General features: G+C 37.1%; 2 protein-coding genes across 4 annotated transcripts in view; one reads left to right on the top strand and one right to left on the bottom strand.

Annotated features, from left to right (window-relative positions):
• The window catches only part of vars2 (valyl-tRNA synthetase 2, mitochondrial), a 46,242-nt gene extending 43,566 nt beyond the window's left edge, over positions 1-2,676 (bottom strand). For all 3 annotated transcript variants that reach the window (XM_086062249.1, XM_086062248.1, XM_086062250.1), the window contains exons 1-8: positions 2,412-2,676; positions 2,111-2,303; positions 1,789-1,870; positions 1,583-1,683; positions 1,350-1,477; positions 1,159-1,225; positions 321-418; positions 153-234 (exon numbers count right to left, since the gene is read on the bottom strand). In XM_086062249.1, coding sequence (XP_085918375.1) covers positions 153-234; positions 321-418; positions 1,159-1,225; positions 1,350-1,477; positions 1,583-1,683; positions 1,789-1,870; positions 2,111-2,290 — 738 coding nt within the window. In that variant the 5' untranslated portion in view covers positions 2,291-2,303; positions 2,412-2,676. The remainder of the gene's footprint in view (positions 1-152; positions 235-320; positions 419-1,158; positions 1,226-1,349; positions 1,478-1,582; positions 1,684-1,788; positions 1,871-2,110; positions 2,304-2,411) is intronic.
• A 296-nt stretch (positions 2,677-2,972) lies between these two features.
• Positions 2,973-12,211, top strand: ppp1r11 (protein phosphatase 1, regulatory (inhibitor) subunit 11). Its single transcript, XM_086063355.1, has 3 exons — positions 2,973-3,248; positions 3,777-3,885; positions 8,193-12,211. Exons 1-3 carry the CDS (start codon positions 3,171-3,173, stop codon positions 8,375-8,377), a joined length of 372 nt encoding a protein of 123 aa, XP_085919481.1. The 5' UTR covers positions 2,973-3,170; the 3' UTR covers positions 8,378-12,211.
• The last annotated feature ends 1,369 nt before the right edge of the window (positions 12,212-13,580 follow it).

The raw sequence follows: 13,580 nt of genomic DNA, 5'->3' as shown, positions 1-13,580 counted from the left end.
TTGATATGAACAGATTTCAGGAAGCTTTTCGGGTCATTACAGTAGCAATTTTGATGTAAAAGGGCTATGTGAATGGAAGTAAATAAAATCGACATGCATGCACAATTATTTAATAATTGGAACAATTACCGATCAGTTCAAATGTGTCTTACTTTATCCATGGTGAAACACGCTCTACTCCAGTCCAAAGAAGCACCAAGTTTCCTCAGCTGGTGATGTATCTCATTTCCTTTCCTGACACAAAACCAGTACGAACATGCACTCAGAAATGACCACACAAAGAATACAGTAATATACTGGCGATAAAAAGGTAGACTCACTCATTTTTCCATTTCCAAACGGCCTGTAAAAACTCTTCTCTCGTCAAGTCTTGCCTGTGCTTCCCTTCTTTCCGAAGCAGCAGCCTCTCCACCACACTCTGATTTTTTTTTTTTTTAAATGCAATGTTTCAGGAACAAATATACAAGAGCCTTTGATTTATAAAGCTGACAGCTGGCTTTAATCATGAGCATCCAATTCTAGCAACAGCTACATTATGACCACTTTCTCAATCCACTGAAAACAAATACTACACTAGAAAAAAAAAGTATTTACAAAGATAATACAAATGTTCAATTGACTGTCTGAGGGACATTAATAATATACGTATGTTTGTTTTAATTTGTAGTGGTGTAATGAGTATTAAGTAAATGAGCAAAACCACTTCAAACTAAAGGCCCGTAGAATTCATTAATTGAAACCATCAAGGAACATCTGAATAGAAAACAGCAATGAATACCATGGGCAGACTCTTGTGTACTATGCGCATTCTGTCATCAGAACATTTAGCTTTTTAGGTAATCCAAGTGGCACTAGTATAAAGTAGAAACTGGTTCCCATGAAATATTTCGGTGTATTTTGTTAAATCCACGGGCAAAAAATAGATGCTTTCTTCAAAGTGTCCAGGCCCCAAAAATGGCCATGGCCTACTCCACAGGGAAGGGTTGAAGACAAGCTGAGACATAATTTTTCTATTCCAGCCCCATCACTTCAGAAGTACTCTAAAATATGAACATATTTGTCAAACATAATTTACCAACTTTGCCATTTTGTGTCACAAAAGCCGCTCTTACATATTGAATTATGACAAAAGAGGGGAGAAAAACAGAACTGCTTTACCTGTGTTGCTATACCAGCATGGTCACAGCCAGGAACCCACAGTACTCTATGGCCCTGCATCCTTCTCCTTAGTGGATTGAACAACACATAGATTATGCCTGATCCATCGTTTATCCAGCAACATTACAATCATAGCAAAAACATATATATTAAAAAAAAAGCAACATTCTGAATCTGTTTTTGTCATTTACCATCGAACCAAAGCATCTTCTATTGCCACAGTCAGAGCATGGCCCAGATGCAGAGTCCCTGTCACGTTTGGTGGCGGTATACACAAAGAGAAGTTCTTATCCACAGCATGAGATAACTCATGAACGTCCTATAGAGAAAAACAACACGTCATATAGTGAATAATACCGCAACCAAAACTAACATGCATATACAGTATTTCAGATGTCACCAACATGGTGTTGAAATATCTCACATGATACTCAGGCCTGAAGAATCCCTCTTTCTCCCACCACTGATACCAGATGGATTCCACATAATCTGGGCTGTATGAGGATGGGAATGGCAAGCTTGTGTCTACCAAAACACATTCATAAGTGTGAACCTATAATTTGAGTGCTGCAGAACGACAACAACATAAAATGATACTGGGTGAGTGGGGAGTGAACGGGACGAACTCACCTTTTTTTGCCCCTGGTGGTGTATGACCAGTGTAGAGAAATCTCTCCTTCTCACTCCATTTGATAACGTCTTCTTCACCAGTCTGGAAAAAAACTTCAGAGATGGAATACAAAACTACTGATTGTAAAAATAAAATAAAATAATAATAAATAAATAAATTTGTAGATCATGGGGCTCGTAGGATAAGTGTGAATGATATTAAAAAGGGGCAGTCAATTGACAAATAAGTTGTTGGCTCCCGGAGACTGTTTATAAGGAGTCTGATCTGCAGAAGTCGATATATATTATTCACTGTACTGCACACATTGTCGTTCCTACTCACAAGGTGTTGAGTGGATAGTATGGCGTCTTCCCTCTGTTTTTTCCGCGTCTGTTTTTCAACTTGAAGCCGAGAATGCGAGCTTGACTTGGCGGATAATGATGAAGGCTTGCACAAGTTACTGGAACTGAGCCTGACCGCTTCTCCCCTTGCGAGCCTTAGAACAGGACCTACCCTCCACATCCTTAATGACAAGCTACACACGGAGCAGGAAAATAGTTTTTTTATTCTCAATGACTGCTGCCATTTCAAATAAGGAAAATAGAAAATAAGAATACGTTTTAAATATTATAGGTTTGTTTACCTGAGCTTGCTTGGTTTTCAAAGTACTGAGAGACGCTTTCAACGACCTTTAAATTCCTCTTCCTTGTAAAGCCCGCATTTCTTAAATTGTATTTGTTATGCTTTTAAATTATTATTTTTATTTAATTTTAAATTAAGCTAGCATAGTCCCGTGATGAACATGCCATTTGAAAATATTTAGCAAGATAAATAATAGCATGTGATTGTTGTTTGATGACGGTCTATTTTGAATACGGACGATGGGAACTCAGAAACAGGAAGTCCCTCTTGTCCGTCAACAAATATCGTCCCTCATTTAAAAAAAAAAAACGGAAATAGATTAGCCTGTTGGGCTTCAAAGTAAAACATATCCAGCGTACAGTTTTAAAGGCACAACTAAAACAAACATATTTTTTTACAAAGGAAAAGCATAAAAACGTACAATAATATGCTTTGTTCAAAGCCCCAGTACATCTTGATTTATATTTAGAAGTTATATATGAAATTATGCAGACATTCGACAACATAATAATATATTTCCGTTTCGAGTCTCGCTAAATATTGGTGATTCTTGACTCTTGACATATTGGTTGGCCACATCCCATTCCAGCAGAGGGCTCAAGACCTCAAATCTGACTTTCATTAACATTTCCTCCGTGTTTTGATTGTATTTATAATTGTCTATTATTATTGACGCTTTGACAGTACGCCGTAAACAGCGGTTGTTAGGACTCCATCTTAAAAGTTAGCTGAGGCTTTCGTTAGCAAACGAGCTCCAGGGATGGCGGAGGTTCCCGGGACGTCAAGTGAGACGATAACAGAGACTGTTCAAAACAGCACACCGCCACCGCCTCAGCAGGTAAACCATTTAAAAGACGTCTCGTGACATTTCTGGTGAATGCGCGTTACAGTGGCTAATAAACATTCCAGTTGCTTAAAAATAAATACAAAGGCCGCCCTTACAAGTAACGCAAATAGCCTACGTCAAATCACGGATAATAAATTGGGCGCGTTACGCATATAGAAGAATAACACATTGTACTTTCTACTACATGCAACTTTCCGAGTCTATTCGCTCAGCATCCATTATCTTGATAGAATATACTAGAGCGTCTTATCCGGAAGGCATTTTTATGGTCGTGTGACAGCCAGATTCCATGACAGTCCGCACCTTTGGTGGTGAATTGTGCTGCATTTCATCTGGTTACCATTAGGCCTGTAAGTTTGTTCCTATTGGGACATAAATATCCTACCATCCGTTTTCTATACTACTCAACAACTAAGGCTGAGCAAGAGCAGACTGGTCACACGTTGTGTCAGAATGCTGAGTGATTACATAGGGGGTCTTAATCAAAAGTTATTACATTTATTTGTGGCATGTTTCCAGGAGGGACGTAGTCTGACAATCAAGTTAAGGAAGAGGAAAACCGAGAAAAAGGTGGAATGGTCCAGCGACACGGTTGACAATGAGCACCTGGGGAGGAGGTCTTCAAAATGTGAGTCCTTCATTTGTCTCAGTAGTGTTGATAGTTCTTATTTCTGCAAGATAAATATAGTTGGACTTGATTAGCAGTGTCTTTTCTAAGCTTCGGGACAAGCAAACTCATTCAAAAATATTGATTATCTGTAGGGATAAACTGAACTTGATCTCAGTTTTCCAAAGTGAAATGGCTTTAGCCTAGACAGAAATGTACATTTTCCAATCATAAAAACTAGAGCTGTCAAAATTAATTGATCATCAAATTAATCAACAACTATTTTGGTAATCGATTAATCATTTAGCACCATTGTTTAGGAAGGATGATCAATATTTTCTCTATTTTGTCACATGTTCTGAACCAAACCAGTAATTGAATCACAATTAATATATGGAAAATTAATAGTCAGTTTAATCTATTTAAAAAATATATATATACCAGTCACAGTATGAATAACATTTATTTTACATGTAGTTGAATCTGAAGTGGCCTCAGAAAAGAGTGACTATGTTTACATGCAGGCAATAACCCTTTTCAAACCTTAATATTGGCAATACTCAGGTTTTGTAAGGCCATATAAACACGCGCAGTAACTCAAATTTATTTATTTTAATTTTCACTTTATTTTGGGTCTCTACAGCGAAAAAATGCCACAGTTGTGCCCTATACACATACATCTATACACAAGTAAATAAGTCTGTGCTTCTGGCGTGTAAACTAAACTAAAAATACCCAAGCCGATGTCAACAAACATGACGCTTGCAGCAAAGAACCACACTTCTGGAGCAAGGAGAAAACCGACTACTTTATTTAGCGTGGTGAGTAACATAAATATAATGTCTTTTTATGTACCGTAGAAAGTTAAAAGCGGAAATGACATATATTTACGTAATTACGCAGTCTGTGCTTCGCGATCCGAACAGATTATTCCAATCGAGCACAAATGACCATGTAAACAAGAGTAAGTCTGTCCGCCACGCATGTAAAAGTGTTACCTCGATTGTTTCACAAACCGTAATTCTAACCGTAACCTGGATATTGACTGCATGTAAACATAGTATGTGTCAAACTAGGAGCTCTTTGTATTAATCATTTACTGAGAAGTAGCTGTTAAAAAAAAATAATGAGTATCATCACTCCCCCTCGTGTGATATTTCTTGATTGTTTTTTTGTTGTTTATTTTGTTTTGTTTTTTAAATCATTAATAAGCGTTATTTGACAAAAATGATTTTGCTATATATATTATTACAACGTTGGATGGCCTGCATTGTCCACCTGCAGACTCACTCACTGGCACACCTTAATTTATAAGGCAATTCTTGGGCTGCTTCCCCTCTATCTTTGTGTTTTTATCAAGCAGAGAAGCACCAGAGAGTATTCTTGCGTTCGCAGGACCTCTTTTTGCTCTCTGTCCCAAACATCCGGGACAGAAATTGGGAAAATGGCTTTTGGGTGCTCACCACCCTTTTCTGCAGAATCACTTAAAGCTCAAGGAACTGGTGTCCTTAAATGTCTTTTAATCTAAATTGAAAGACATGGAAACAGCTTCCATGCAATGTCGATGTTTTTAGCTTGGCTGAACAATTTTATTAATCATTTAATTTAAAATGTTGTGCTTTGTGAATTTTTTATTTGTCTTACTCTGTAGTACTGTATGTCTGTAACTTTGTGTTCTGCTGCCTTTCTCGGTCAAGTCTCTCTTGAAAAAGAGAGACGGGACCAACTTGGTTAAACAAATAAATAATAAATTTGTATCCAATTAGTTAATTCATTGATGGAATAATCAATATAATAATTGATTATAAAATATTTGATATTGACAGCCCTAATGAAAACCTTTTTATTTATGATGTAACTCTTCCGTCATTTTAGTGAAATAACAACTCACTATTAATAATATGACAATAGACTGTTTTATTTTTTTTAAATTTTCAATGTATTTATAATGGCCATCAATTATATGCTAATTTTCGCTATTCACAGAGAAAGACAAACAAAACACAATATTAAATTATTTCAGATTTTGATTTGCTTAACTCTTTGACCGCCATAAACGTTATAAAACGTTTAGCATAAACCTACGGAAGGGCGCCGAGGACGTTAAAAGACGTTCACTGTTTTTTTTTTTTTTTTTGGGAAACGGGTGGAGGAAAGCCTTGGGCAGCTGTGCTGAAAGTATCAAGCAGATCTGGTTAGTATAATGACTCGTTTTGGCCCCTAGATGGCAGCGATGACTCTCTTTGCACAAGGTTGGATGGGCCGCCCACCGTGGGCGTCAGTAGAAGACGTGAGGCGGAGCTAGAGTGTTGAGGAGACAATGGCTGATGAAGCCACAATGGCTGATCAAGCAACCGGTTGCAAGCAGCTCACGCTTGAGCATTTTTTTCAAAGACGGAAAGCATCGATCAATACTAAAAAGCGCATTGATGTCGACGATGATGATGACTCCGAGCTTGACGCCAAAGTTGGAAGCCTTGACACGACCGTTATGATCACGTAGTAAGCCTCACCGGCTAAGCGCGGCTAGCGCTGCTAAGGCCGGAAAACGCGCACAATAACCGACCGGGTACTTCTACACAATCGGACATTCGATCGGGAGATGGAGAGTTGGCATCGACCAATGCACATTGATGATGATGGTGAATCCCGAGGTTGACGCCACAGTTGGACGCCACAGTTGGACGCGGCCTTTATTCTCACGTCATAAAGCATCACCGGCTAGCGCTGCTAACGCCGGAGCTGCACATGCGGACATTTTGTCGGACAATGAAGAGTACCCCGAGTCCAATGCATATTCATCGGAGGAGCGGGTACAGTCTGATCACGGAGAAGACACTGTTTCTGGACTACGATGCCACCATGAATGGAGTGGATAAGATGGATCAGAACATCTCTTACAACCCGGTATAGCAACTGAAGGACATGAGGAAGCCAGACGTAACACCACCGTAACGTAACCGTAGCATGATCCTGATATTAGACTTGATGGCAACACACAATACAGTATATACTTGCTATTCTATTCCCCGGAAAAAACGGCCTGCAAGAAAGTGGAGCACGCGAAGAGGCAATCTGTTGTGCAAATGCTGTTGCGTCTCCTTGCACGCAGGAGAGTGTTACAAAAAGAAAAACTGTCGTTGAAACATCCACATATTTGTAAATAGCACCACAGTTGCACACATTTGTAAATAGTTTGCCAAATTGTTGTCAAATTGTTACACTGTTGAATGTAAATAAACGTATTTTGCTATCAAATAACACTTTTTCATTCTTGGTGGTAGTGTTTTATAGAAGTAAAGCACTATTTAGGTGTTTGTGGCATCATTCATGGACAAAAAGAAGTGTAAAATTCGCTAGAATGCATGAAATAATATCGTTTCACTAAAAGCTTGATTTCTCCGTATTTGAGTCCAAAACAAGCGAAATCGGGTGAAACTAACCATTTTCTATTGTTGATTACTAAAGAACGGAATAAGGTAGAAACAAACTTTTTTTTCTGATGAAAGATGAAAGTCCAATCTTTCATTTGGTAGTATGTTTCCATAGTCCAAACAGAACATTTTCTGTGGACCTTGAAAGATCAGTCAAAATGCTTAAATCGGCTGGCACTGACGGCATCCCTTTTCTGAAAATGTCTGGCAGTCAAAGAGTTAAAGGGATATATGACTCATTGAGCCAATTAGCCAATCAGCAACAAAAAGTAAATATTTTGTCCAGAATGAATTTGATAACTTAATTATTTTTCTTGTACAATTAATAACTTTAAAAACAAAATTTTCTACTTGCTGTCGACTGAAGACGACCAATCATGACCAAACTGAGCCATTTGGTCGTTACCTATTTCCTCAGCATAGGTGATGTAATCTTCAGTTGACAGCAAGTGGAAAAATTAGTATTTTGAAGTATTCTTTTTACATGAGAAAAAATAAAGTTACCAAATTTATTCTGGACAAAATATGAACTTTTTACTGCTGAAAATGGTTCAATGAGTCAAGTATCCCTTAAATTTTTTAAAACTATGTATCATTCCCGTTCCACTATACGTGGAATACGTGTATACGTTTATGTGCTACTTTGTGTTGCTCAATCACTTAACAAACATTTAAGATTGTGGTTGTAAAGTCAGTGGCAGAAAATGGATTGAATTGATGGATGCGCTGTGCTGCACAGCATAATTACATCCTGAGATGCTATTTTCATCACAGGCTCCCTTTGGTTGCTATTTATAACCAAACAAACGTCAGGTGTATTTCTGACTTTTTGAATGAAATCCTAATTTTGGAGGCTCACCTTGATTAGCACTAATCCAGAACACTGTTTTTCAGGCTGCTGTATTTATGAGAAGCCTCGACAGTTTGGCGAGTCGTCCTCCGAAAGCGAGGGAGATGACGACGATGAAGGGTGTGGCAGCGCGCACTGTATCCTGGGTCATGGACGAAGGGATCATGGACAGATGGGGGGCGGGGGACCCACGGCGCCCACAAAGTCTGGAAGGTCACATGCTCACTAGGTAGCCCCGTAAAGGGTGGCAAGTGGCAGGATATTTGGATGGAGGGAGGGGTTCTTCATCACAACAATAGGCAAAGGCCGACAGTCTTAACATTAAGCTCCATCATGGAGAGAGAGAGAGAGAGAGACAGACAGACAGACAGACAGACAGACAGACAAACAAACAGACAAAGTTCATCCTACCTTCCACACATGCTACTTTAACCATTGAGCACACAGAGCCCCAGATGAAAAGTTGTAAAACAGAAATGCTCCCTATTAGGGATAGACCGATTATCGGCTGGGCCGATATTCAGCATTTTGACGAATATCGGCATCTGCCATTTTGAAGAATCATACGGCTGATAATAGATTAATTTTTTAAAAAGTGCTAACTTCAGGTAACTAATTACCGGGTATTTAAATTTTCTGAGATGCTGCTGACCTTGGGAACTCTCTGCACCTTGTTTTTGTTTGAAATTAAAACTAAGTAAAATTTTAATACTTGAGATATTTTGAAATTTAAAATAAACTTTATTTACTGTAGCAAACAATAGAGAGCTATTTACTTCAGTTTTTAGCTTTTGAAGACATGCCACTGCCCATGGGAGATCTCTGAACTTTTTGTTAGATTTTAAAAACAAAGAGGTTTATTGACAAAAACATTTTTTAACTCCAATATTTTACGAACCCCAAAAGTTGCTTAGTAAACGTATGTTTAACAATAAAAATAATAATAATTGAGCTGGAGTTTCTATTTTTTTCAAATTTTGATGCCAATATTTTCCCTTTTAATGGAAATGAATACCGGCTCCAAATATCGGTTATTGGCGTCCTTGACTACTAATAATCAGTATCAGTATCAGCCTTGACAAAACCATATCGGTCTATCTCTACTCCATATCGCGACAAAATGTGTTATAGAGAGAGTCTCAATAAACATTTATTTGTTTTAATTTGGATTGAATTGTCATTTTAAAAAAAAGATTCACACACAAAAACTGCCATGAAGTTTGATGTCATCTTTCAGACTTAATTCTGTGGAAGGCAGCATATAGTTAAGACTCATGAAGATGGGAAATACTGTAAAAATCCTGTTGTGTATTTTGCGCTTGCTCATACAAAGATCTACTACAGCAATGGGTTATGTTGTTGCTCTATATTCTAAAGCAAGGGGACTGCATTCTGAAGTAGTGATATCACGAATAAGATACGTAGAGTATGAAGGTGGATGGGTGGATTTATAGTGCGCTTTTCAGGAACACAACGGTGCTTTACATGGCAAATGGAAAATTTACAATACAAATAAAAGGACCATCTTTAGCTACCAAATCTTTTACCATTTCGGTATGCAACATTATTAGGGAAGGGCATAATTATTTGACAAGGAAGTAGTTTGACGTTTGTGTGGAATTTATTTTTAATTCATGTGCAATAATGAAATGTGGAGCAGAGGCACCGTTGAGGCCTTCTCAACGACAGTTTGCTGTCTAAAGAACAACATGAGCTGGAAACGCCTCTGCACATTATTTGGTGCAGTACAACATTGCCATCAAAATAACTTTAAAAGGAAAAAACATTCCATTATTCAAAACATTTATAGACATTCAATTAATTAATTGTTCATTTTGCCACTAGTCAGTCAAGGACAATTTATCAAATTTCCATCCCTAAACATAATGCTCATGATCAAATGCAATCAAATACACAATATTAGGTTTTGGGTTTTATTATTATTAAAAATATTTTTTACGGTATATGCTGTTCAATGGACACAATTTTGATAGAGGCGTGACCATGCATAACTTTTATTCTCAAGTACTAACTTGCGCAAACGTGGAACTGCCAATGTGAAGTAAACATTTTTGACTTGTGAGTACATTCAAATGTGTTTGAACATACAGTACTCACGAGTACATTTGAATGTAGATGTAGGCTAAGTGCTACAAACAGCATATTTTCCCATAACGACACAGTATGACTTTCGCATGCGCAAGTGTGGGTGAAGAAAAAAATAAAAGCATACCAATACGTTCAAAATTTAAGTAAAAAAAAAAAAAGTTTATTCATAAATTTTAGGATCAGAGGTGGTAAATCAAGAAAGTAAAAACCTTGCCACAGTTTGGCTTTAGCTCCAGGTGCTAGCTAGCTAGCTCCCATGGTGCTGGTTTACCTGTTAGGGAGCTAGCTAGCTAGCTAGCTAGCATCAATGGCTAAAGCCAAATTGTGGCAGGATTTTAACTTTCTGGACCTGGATTTGCCACCTCTGCTTAGGATTTCTTATCATTATTATGTAGTGCATGATTTAGATTAGATATATTCCATGCGGTATGGACTTGTGCATCAAGTCCATACCGCATGGCATTATGAGAAAATATGCTATGTTTGTATGTTTAGCCTACAAGTACATTCGAACATACTCGCAAATATGTTTGAAAGTGGTTGCCAGTCAAAAAAATATTTACTGGTACTCCACATTGGCAGTTCCACGCATCCGTACACACAAAACACAAAAAGATACCAAAGCAATTAATAAACTATCCATTGGCTGCCATTTCATCACCAACAATTACACAATATTGTATTTTGTCCAATGAAACTCATGTATGGTACATTGTTGCTCTTGAATGATTAAGTAATACACAGTGAGATATATTTTCATTGGACAGCAATCTTGTATTTATTTATAGTCAACTGGTTGCTTCTTTTTTATTTTATTTTATTTTAAAAACATTTTGGGAGGGGGGGGGGGGGTGATAGTGTGTTTATCAAGAAGTGAAACCCAAAAAATTATTTACAATGCTGTTTTATTTGTCCCCACTAGCTTAAACACGGCATTCTGATTAGTGTGTTTGTGGAATATGAGTTAAGCAACAAAATCGACCTGTTTTTATAAATTTTAAGGGCGCTGCCATTTTGCCACTTGCTGATGCCTAAAAATCACACTTGTGCAGGTGTCATTTAAACGACCAATCACAACTCACCTGTTTGGTCGTGACATTCGTAAACTGAGCCATGATTGGCTGTTACCTGAGCCCTGAGTAATTGTGATGTCATTTTCAGTTAACAACAAGTGGCAAAATGGCTGCCCCCTAAGATGGATAGAAATAGATGGGTTTTCCATCTGTATTCCACAAACACAACATTAACCAGAATACCATGTTTAGACTAGTGGGGTTGCATAGAACATATTGTAAAGCGTTTGAACTGAAGTGTTGATATTTTCAAAAGCTAAAAGTATTCATTTGCATGTGTTTTTCTTTTCTTCGGACAGACAGTCCAAAAAATGATGACATTTTGCATCAGAATATTTGTTGTTTTATTTTCAATTTTGCAGTCTGCGATGTGAGCAGTGTGCTAATATTGAAGTGAATAATTTCTCATTTACTAAACTCATTGCATAATAATATCCAAACATTATTAAGTTTTACAGCATGTTCTGTGTGTTTTTTAAACACCTGCATTCCACGGATAAAAAGTGATAGTGCTTTTTCTGCTGTGCTGTGTTGAGATTGTGTAATTTTGTTCTCAAAGGTTTCCATGATGAGACATCCATTCCTGTATGTTAACAGGAGAAGACGAGAGCTGAAGGTGCATGGCCCAAGCTTTGCGCTCTCATGTCTTGGCTCTGAGACAATTCACTTTAATGAACATCACAACATGTTCTCTGGATCACACACACACGCCTATTTTATTCAAAAATGTTCTGTATTATACATAGGTTACTTACTTGGCCTCATGCACAGCGATACAGTATGTACAGTACATTTGTCTTGTCCTGGTAATGCACATTTCTGTAAATACAATTAAGCGTAATAAGATCCAACTGAATGTAAATTAAAGTTTTGAACTGTGACGTGGTTGTTTTTTCTATGTTGTGTTATCAATAAATACTACATTTTGTAAGTGCATAAAAACATGAGGACAAATTTGGAGCAGAAGAGCAGGCAAATGTGAAACAAAAAGTACAGACATTCATTATAAGTCATGTATTTAATGAAATGTGGCATGATAATGGGGAATGTTTACTTTCTAGATCTGATGTATTCACTAGGGGTTTCAGGCAATTAAAATTTGTAATCATAATTTTATCACGACTTTAATAGTTAACTCACGATTAATCGCAAATGTTATATCTAAACGTATACAATAAAATGTACAGTTAAATGTTTCATACTCTTAACATAAAAATAGAAAAAGATTTAATAGAAATATGGCTGCATCTTTTAGTCATTGATACAGTTATTTCATAATTCATAAAATTTAGTTAAAATGAAAGACGTACTGTATTGTACATTTTTCTGCCACTAGGTGGCATAATTGCATTTGTAAGACGTTGACAGCTCAGTGCATTTTTCTTTCCATATTAAGAGCTTCTTTAACATGAAGTAACTTGTGAAATTCTGCACATTTTTTAAATTGTAAATTACAACTTGACCCCAGTCTCCACAAATATATGCATTATTATTAAATTTATTACTACTAAATTTTGACGTGGACTTGCCTCCTGCATTGCAAATGGAATTTTAAATTAACTCAAAATGAATGCACTAATTTTGACACCCTAAAATATAATTACTAATAATTACTGATGATGTCTGGACATACCTTAAGGATTATACTCCGGGGCCCAGCTCATTTGAGATGGATTGACACAAAGTGGAAAAGTGTGCTGTGGTCTGACGAGTCCACATTTCAAATTATTTTTGGAAACCAAGTGCAAAAATACACCAACGTCCCCATACTGTTCAGCAACCGTTGTACATAGGGCGTTTGTACTGATGGAAACACCTTTTACTTTTACAATTAATTTATCTGATTTTTAATTAAGTAAATTGATTTTACAACGTCATCATTAGACCACACATCTGCAACGTGTAAAATAATTCTGCATTTGATGATGGTCGGAAGTCGGATATATCCGAATTGCCTGTTGAGAGGTTCATTGAAGTCGGTTGAACTAATCCCAGTTCCGACCTGAAAGCGTTTGAGGCGAAAGTAAGCAACCAAAATGGCGGATAGTGATACATTTTTTATTTTATTTTGGTCGTCAAAACTAATTTTGACCTCCAGTAAACTTAACTTCTCTCAATTTTGCTTAATTTATTGTTTTATCTTATATTTCATAAGCATTCCATACAGTTCAGTAGTTCACCGTATAATTTCATGCAGGGAGATAGCGGCATACTGTCACGTACGTTGTGAAGTTATGTCGAATATTTATG

This window comes from Leptonotus elevatus, chromosome 19, assembly GCF_054856555.1.
Source record: "Leptonotus elevatus isolate MCC_2025b chromosome 19, RoL_Lele_1.0, whole genome shotgun sequence".
Lineage (NCBI taxonomy): Eukaryota > Metazoa > Chordata > Actinopteri > Syngnathiformes > Syngnathidae > Leptonotus > Leptonotus elevatus.
Note: the sequence above shows the minus strand (reverse complement) of the source record. Positions and strands in the feature narration are given on the sequence as shown.